The sequence below is a fragment of the Nyctibius grandis genome, chromosome 3 (assembly GCF_013368605.1).
Source record: "Nyctibius grandis isolate bNycGra1 chromosome 3, bNycGra1.pri, whole genome shotgun sequence".
Classification (NCBI taxonomy): Eukaryota; Metazoa; Chordata; class Aves; order Nyctibiiformes; family Nyctibiidae; genus Nyctibius; species Nyctibius grandis.
Window position 1 is genome coordinate 53,030,705 of NC_090660.1, and position 8,424 is coordinate 53,039,128.

Genomic DNA, 8,424 nt, shown 5'->3' on the forward strand with positions numbered 1-8,424 from the left:
TGTGCCACTTACCAAAGGAGGTTTCTTTAGGCGAGAATCAGCTATTTCTTGTTGTTGTTGTTGTTGTTGTTTAATTTAGCTGTAGTTCTTGTTTAGCATTTCTCCTTGCTTTTGACTTCATGTTCTGATTGAAGTTATTACACTGAAGAAGTTTTAAAAATAAAAACATTTGTTTAAGGGGGAGGGGGATGGGGGGGATTCTAACTTCTGAAAACATTTATTCCTTATTCTTGATTTAGATGCAATTTTGCCCAATGAAATGATTCATGCTCTTGCTTTCTTACACAGGCCTGTATGCTCACAGTGTTGCAAAAAAGTAAGTAAATAAACTTATGGTTAGACCCTTTCTAAAAAGCTGAAATCTTTGTAATGATGCTGCATGTTCCTTCCGCTATTCTCAACAGATGCGGTTGCCGTCAAAGCCATATTCTACTCTCCCCATCTTCTCACTGGGACCTTCAACCTTGCAAAGAGGAGAAAGCTTTATGAGGCCAGAGAAGCCCTCTACTAGTCACCACCGATCACTGCGGAGCATGTCCAGGTGAGAAACAACCCTAACTCACGTGTGTCTATTGGAAATGCTTCCTAAATGTTTCCTCTTGAGTTATGAATCATTAATTACTGTCTACCTGTTTTGTAGTTGTCAGTGTTTCTAATGCTTGTAGTAACATTTCTGAAGCCTGAAAATCCATGTCTCTTCCACTCATTGCTTTGATTTAAAGAAACAGCAATACCAATAGCGTGTCTTAAACGTGCATGTCTTTTGCTGGTGTGAAGAGACTCTCCAAAGATAAATCTCACAGGCTAGAATCCCTCACTGAATGGGAATTCAATGAGTGTTGCACAGATCTCTTTTTTTCCTAATTTATTCTAATTTTCACAATTTTTTTTTCACTTTGACATTATCAAGTTATCTACCATCTATAGTTATTAGTAAGGTTGTTTCTGTCAACATAAATGTTACACGTCCCCTCAGTTAGTGACCTTGATATCTTGCTGAACCAGGCAGAAGCTGTCTTTTCCAGTGTCTGGTCTCCTGGTGTCATTTTTGGGACAGGAGAAAGGAAGATTTGAATCAAGACTGTTCTGATGTGCTGTTTCCTGAAGGCGTCCCTTGGGGCCCACTGCCACGCTGCTAAATAATGTGACAGGTCCTCCTCTTTTGCCTTTCAGGTTGACCTCAAGGTCCAAATCTGTGGATAAGTCACATGAAGAGTTTCCCAAAGAATTAATGGAGGACTGGAGCACGATGGAGGTGTGCGTGGACTGCAAGAAGTTTATTTCAGAAATCATCAATTCAAGCCGGCGCAGCCTATCTCTGGCCAACAAGCGAGCCAGGTTAAAAAGGAAAACGCAGTCCTTCTACATGTCATCACCGGGAACCTCTGAATACAGCCCCTCTGAAAGGACTATCAATGAGATCTGAGCCTTGTGCCTTTTTGTTTGCTTTTGTCTTCATGAGGTCATCATCCATAAGCAAGGTCACAAAACTGGATTATCATTCTGTTGCTTCGTTTCACTTGACTGGCTTGAATTTGCATTAGATCACAGGATTTCCTACTCCAATGGTTCCCAGGGATGCAGAATGCTAGGTTTAGATCTGTGCAGAATGATACGCAATGGGTCAGCTGCTCGCACTGGAAGAAAATCAATAGTTTGAAATTGTTGCCTCTTTTGTATGTGTGAGTTGAAACTAGAAAGCCTTTTCTTGCTTTCAATCTTTTTTTGACCATGCTTTGAATCATTTTTCAGGAGATGAGCTGAAAACGTATGTTTAATGGAGAACCAAACCTAACAAAGTGTCAGTGTTAGCACAGTAGCAAACAGTAAGTCATACTGGCATTACCACCCTTGGAATGCTCACGTCCCAGTTGAAACCACGAAGGGTCGTATTGCACACTAGGCACCACGTGTGAGCGGCTGTGGTCAAAACCATCATTCTTGGAACTGTTTCGGTTGCTCTGAGATCAGGGTTCAGCAGGGGACTCTACAGTGTCTGTGGCCTAGGGCAAAATACGCGACGAAGCTCTTTGCCTCTGTGGTTGACCATTCCCCTGAGCTGCTGTACTTTTTAAGCCTTAGTGCACTTCTAAGTGTCTCCTGAGCAGGTTTTAGTAGTTTACTTTCTATCTTGAATGTATGATGATGACTACTAGTAGCAGTGAATTTTAGTAGTAGCCAGAGTTGTACAGTTCATGGGGAGGATGGGAAATAAGGGAGGCTTCTAATTTTAACTGAATACCTGTAAAGCTGTTCTTATGGTTACTCAGAGAAAATGGTGGGTAAGGTGTACATTTGTATTATAATGGAGCACACAAATACCGCTATAGTTATGGCTGACAGCATATCCACTCATAACCCCATTTTTTCTGGGGTTTATAACTTGGCTGTAAAAATTGGTGTTCTGCTGAAATTTGGGACGGTGTTGTCTCAGATTGAGAGCAATCTCTCTTTTTCTTTTCTTTCATCTTTTTTCATTCTTTCTCCCTTTTTAATTCACTCAGGAAAGAGTGCTAGACTAGTTGTTTAGAAGTTCCAACAATGTTACAATGTTAACTGACATCTCATGCTTTTTTGCACTTTTTTTTATATTCAAAATACTTTTTTTTTTTTAAATTCAGGTATAGCCAGAGTTTAGTCAATAATTTGGGGCCAGATCATGTCGCTATTTAAAAACAACCTAACATAGCCAAGTTATTAATACTTGAAAATCAACTACTGTAACTTTTTCATAGATTTTTTTTAATACCCTGAGGCATATTTAATATCTATATAGCAGTGTATTATAGAGTGACATAGCAGAAAGTTTCAGATCTATTTATTAACATTTCTATACTTTGGATTAATGATACCTCAGAACTGCTCCAAAGTAGCTGGGACTGGATTTCCGTAACAGGATTTCAAAGATGTTTTCATCCAAACAGATTCTCCTGTCCAAATCTCGTGCATTGAAGAGCCCAAGAGAAGGCAGACAGCCCTGCCGGCCCTGGTGGGGCACGGTGCGGAGGCTGTGGGGGGCACCAAGGGCTGACTGGCTCCCCTGCGGTAGCTGGGCTCCGGTCCCACTGCGGGCTGCCTGCTGCTGCCCAGGGAAACAAGACTTCCCCTTCAAAGTGTATTTGCATGTTACATTGCAGCCTTCAGAGCAGCCACTCATCTCTTTTAAGTTGATTTGAAAAGCACATGCAAAAGGCTGCTTAAACCTTCCCAGGGACTCATCCATCCTTATTTTTTTTTGAATGCCACCTTGGAAAATGAGAATTTTTGCATATGCAGTGCTTATTGAAATAACGTTTTAAATTTTTTTCTGAACCAATGCAAATAGGAAAAGCAGGGCTCAAGGCTAACTCTCCCTCTTAGCTGTCCCATGTAAGGTCAGCTGTCGTGGCCCTCTCCTTGGGATACCTCTGGAAATGTGCACGTTAGAGCACCTGGAGTACTGGCGTGAGATAAGGATGTAGGATTGCGTGAGGTGAGCAGCACGGGCAGACTGATTTGAAAGGTCTGCCATTGCTGGAAGGGTCGCCTGATCTCAGTCACATCAGCACTTTTTCTTGTTTCTGTGCCAAAACCAGGCTGTGTGTTTGCTGCACAGTGCGTCAGGAAAACTAGACTGAAAGAAATGCTGGAATCTCACTTTGAATCTCTCCTGTTGTTGTTCTCATTTTCTCCTGGAAATGCCCCAGCCACACGTTACAATTGCTCAATCCTCTGCTCACAGTCCTCTTCCCTGGCATCCTCAAGCCCCTGAGGTGTGGGGTATCCAGCACATTTATTTTCCCCTTTGAGAGGGATGTAGGACATTGCAGAGCAGGTGGGATCAAGGACTAAGTAAATCCTGAGTGTGCAAAGGAAGATGAGTCCCCCCGGCATGCCTGTGCCCCACCTCCGCCATAGCAGTGTCTGGGGTGGCTCTGGGAAAGCGGCAGAGCCTGAAGTCTGGCTTTGCCCTCCTGGGTTGCCCAGCAGCCCTTGGCTCGAGCCGGGCTCTGCTGCACAGGGCAGGGCGTGAACACCGAACAACAACGTGGTGGTTGTACCAACTGCCCCATGTTGCTCATGCAGAGCTGCCGTGGGGCAAGGCACGGACACCTCCCTTTTTCCCTGGATAAAACCCTCCGGGTTGCTGACACACGTTGCGGCAAGCTCCACAAAAATGCGGTGCGGAGGGCTGCCTGCCCCCTTCCTTCCCATCCCTTCGCTCCCATCCCTTCCTCTCTGCCACGGTTGCTCTGCATTATCCTGCCATTTCATTCTGAAAAAAAAAAAAAAAAGCAGCGGGTTGGTCTGTCAGGAGCGCAGCTCTGGCTGCCTGGCTCTCTGCGGAGGGGGCTATTTTTAGCTTTCCGTCTCGCTGCTTGCGTTAGTGAGTTATCCCAAACCCACTGCAGCCGTTTGCCTGTGTACCCCGCGGTGCTGCCCAGCATCTCCTGTTTACGGTCTGAACTTCACATCAGTGTCAGAGGATGAAATCAGAAGCTTGTAAATATGTGTAATATATTTATTAATATTTAGGAAGTCTCCATCAATCATGCAATGGGAATTGACTTTCCCGTGATGTTTTAAAAAGGAAATGAGTCTTATTTATATGTGTGTTGGCTATTATCTTTATTAGAGTTAATGCTTTCAGCCCCCTAATACAGTTTGCACTCCGTGGGCATTTTAGAGTGAATTACTGCTGAAAAGGATGTGGGACTAGCACAGTGAGCTCCGTTCCATGAATTTTAAAAATATTTTAATTTTTTTTAGCTTTATTAATATGCCCAAGGTCTGTTTAAATATATCACAGGAGACCCAAGGAGTTAAAAATGCCACTGGCAGCATCGGTCTTGTTTTCTGTGTGAACCTAGTTGTGGAGAATTCAGAACCAGCTCTGCCTCACGGCAGCGATGGAGGAAGTGAGCGGGCTTTGCTGCAGCTCTTACTTGTCTGAAACCTGTTCATGGTGACGATATTGCTTTGGGGGTTTCTTGGTTTTTCCCCCTTCCCCATTACTTTTACTTTATACAGGGAGGGGTGTTACCTGGCAAAAATAAAATGCCTTTCCATTATAGCCTTTGTCTGTGCTAATTATTCATGTGGAAGCAGATGTAGAGGTTCTCTCCTTTTTCATGCTTTTATAGAGCAATCAAACATTTCTTTTGGCAAAGAATTGTTAAAGAAATTGATTGAATAACAGCTGAACACTGGCTGAGCTGCATGAAGGGATGGAAACATGTCAAAGCACTCTTAGAATAGCAATAAAACTGCTTGTGTAACCCCAGTGACGCGATGAGCACGTAGCGATCGCTCCCAGCCAACTCCCCATTACCAGCGTGTCGCTGCTTCCAGTACTGCCGGTCTGTAGCTGAGGGCGCGCTTGTCCTGCCTGGAGCACAGGCTTTGGAAAAATCTCCATCCCTCGTCATCGGGAGAGAAGTGCTGGCAGCCTTTTGGAGAGGTTTTTGATTGATTGTTTTTAGGTTTTAAACCAGAAGTGGAGAGAACATTTTTATCACAATTGTTATGTTGTTCTCTCTTCTCTTGCAAGCTCCCCTTTTTCCCCAGGCAAGTTCAGCATCAGCTTCCATGGGTAGTTACTGGCTGCATGCTGTATAGGTTAAAACTAACTTAGCTCCAACTTTAGGCTCCTGATTGCTGCCTTCATGCTTTACCTCATCCAGCAGCTCTGTCCATCTTTTAGGAATGTCTTTCTTATGAGCTCAATCTCATCTGTGAAACAGTGACAGCACACAGGCATGAGGGAGAGGTGCTGCGACTGTACGCTCTGGTGCTACAGCATAGGGATTATGTTAATGTTACCCTAAAATTTTATAGTATTTCCGTGTCAATAACTTGGAGCTGCTCTGGTTTATTTCTTCTTCTTTTGTATGTATCTTAAGGTCAATCTGAGAACATCTATGAATATTGATTCCAGCTATAAAGATCTGTTTTGTTGTTTGTCTGATTTTTACTACTGTGTTTCAGAGTTTTTTGCATACCTGGAATTACTGTTCACCAGAACTTCCTGGTAGAACAAGCAGAGAAGGGCATTAGCTCAGTCTGACGTGATGCACAGACACAGAACCCGTTTCCTGACACGGAAGCGTAAGTTCATGAGTGTTGTCCTCACAGCAGCTCGATCGAGTTCAGCGCCGCAGTCCCCTCCCGCTGGGAGAGCTGCTGCCAGCTACCGTGTACAAGCTTCAGCAGCCCAGAGCAGAGGGAGCCCAGGGCCCTCCCTGCGTTCTTGGCTTGACATTGAAAAATCCGGGAGCTGCTCTTGTTGCTCAGTTTACCTGGCACAAGCCGTGAGCCTTTCTGTGGCCCGGGGTTCCTGTCTGCAAAAACCGGGACTACAAAGTGGTCTTAAACAAACTCTTTAAAGAATTTTGAGAGCTGCTGATAGAGAGATGAGTGCTCAGTGTCAGAGAATCCCACACTGCAAGTTTCCATCAGCTTTCGGTACTTAAAAGCAATTGGCACCACTTCCAGGTGCACCGAATTCCACATAGTTGAAACTTTACAAGGCTTTGACAAGCAAAGATTTGTGAATGAATTTTACTGCGGTGGTCTGCACTCAACCAATGTCATAGGGCGTAATCAGGAGATGGAGCTAAACAGTTATCAAATGGACACAGCAAATTTTACGTGGTGGTAGCTTTGCTTGTTTATTTGCACTAAACGGCAATTCAGTAACTTTTCCGTTTCTCGCCTGGTCGGGCTGTTTTGCAGCGCCTGGCTGAGCTGAGTGTCAGACACGCAGGTAGCCTGGGCTCTGCGTCCTGACGTAACAACAGCAGCTGCTGCAGTCTGCAAAAGTCGCTGAGACAGTTTTTGTAGAACAGTTCTAGAGGAAGCCGTTTGGCATAGACCCTTCTGCAGCTAATAAAAAATTACATTTTTAAGCAGATGATAGTCTTTTGAGGTGCCAGGCTACTTAATGTACAGTCACAGCTGGAAAAGACCTGTTTGATTATTAACCCATTTGATTTAAAAAAACCCTGCAAGTGCAGAAAGGTGAGCATCCAGTAGGAACAAATCCATTCTGGGTGCCTCCCATGCCATTGCAGCGTTTACATTAAGCTACAGATCCTGCCTGCGTTTCTCTAACCAGGGTCAGGTCAGTGCTTAACTGTGGGAGCCAGCAATGCCTTGGCTTTTGCAGGACAGGCGGTGGGCCAAATGTTGCAGCGTGGGATTGTTAAATTGGATTTCAGGGGCTGCTAAATCTAGAATTAAAGGACATGGGCATGAGTTGATGCAACTTCTGCAGGAGGTTGGCTTCCAAAGTTTGGTGGAAATGAGGACCTGTTAAGTTGACGCGTGTGTGTATAGAGAGGCTGCATTCTCATGGCCCAGCTCGCAGGACAGGTAGAGGCCAAGGCCCAGCTTTGGCTTAGACATTTCAGATGGCCACGTTTCTGTTGAAGGGGCTGGAGGAGTGTAGGTGAGCTGTATTTCTGTTAAAGCTTGTCACCCCTGTCAACCCCCTCCTTTAATAAAGGAAAAAAGAAAATCCCATACAGAAGATGCACTTTTTTGGACATTAACAGGCCTAAGCACAAACCCTTCCCCTTTGAACCTCTGCTTCTGTGCTGCCACTGCGCATGTACCGCCTGTGCGGCTCCAGGTACAGCCGGGGCATCAGCTCTAACAGAGAAAGGCACTAGAATTGTCTTCTGCTTGTTTTCATGTTATGTGGTACTGAAATGCAATTTCTTGTTTATGCGTTACTAATAAAAAGTTCTGTAAAACGGCATTGCATCGCTCCCACTTTCTTGAGCTAACTGTAACGATGGCAGGCATCAGTTCTTACACAGCACAGCTGGTAAGGTCATGTTCTGCATTGGTTTGGTCAGTCAGAGCCCTGAACCTCAGCTGCTGCAGATCTTAATTGGGTTAGAAACAAAATTGTAGAAGAAGCAGCAGCATTGTACCAGCAGGGCATCAAATTAGGAGCCCATACTGATGATTTTACTTGCAGATGCCTTCCAATAAAATGAGAATCATATCTCAGTCACCTTAGCTGTGGAAAAATGAAGAGGACAGGACTTGTGCTTCACAAACGTGCCTTTTCATTGAACAAATTCATAGCGAAAGCATGACCCGCCTCCTGGAGCTGTGATGAAAAGGCTAGCCCATAACCTGTATGATTCTGACCAGTGGCAAGTAGTGTTGGGGGAGTAAGAAGATAGCTTATTAGATAAATAAGGTCTTACTTACAAGTCAAGGCTAATAATTTTAGATGACTCTTTCCTGTTTTACTCCAAAATGAAGCAGCTGCCAGATCCAAACGGAGTTACCAGTTCAGGCACAGAGGACCCCTGCAGAGCTTTTGACCAGCAGAACATGTGGCTTACAGCAAGCTCTGAGGAGCCTGGTACTGGGTCCTGCTGCTTACCCAGTGCAGACTAACACGAGTTTTTCTGCAGCCTTCTCTGA

The 8,424-nt window shown here is 44.6% G+C and overlaps 1 protein-coding gene across 2 annotated transcripts in view; it reads left to right on the forward strand.

The window, feature by feature from the left end:
• Window positions 1-1,569, forward strand: part of SPIRE1 (spire type actin nucleation factor 1) — a 69,445-nt gene extending 67,876 nt beyond the window's left edge. For both annotated transcript variants that reach the window (XM_068396164.1, XM_068396165.1), the window contains 3 exons: window positions 289-316; window positions 405-541; window positions 1,174-1,569. In XM_068396164.1, the coding sequence (XP_068252265.1) occupies window positions 289-316; window positions 405-541; window positions 1,174-1,426 (418 nt within the window). In that variant the 3' untranslated portion in view covers window positions 1,427-1,569. The remainder of the gene's footprint in view (window positions 1-288; window positions 317-404; window positions 542-1,173) is intronic.
• Window positions 1,570-8,424: the final 6,855 nt, after the last annotated feature.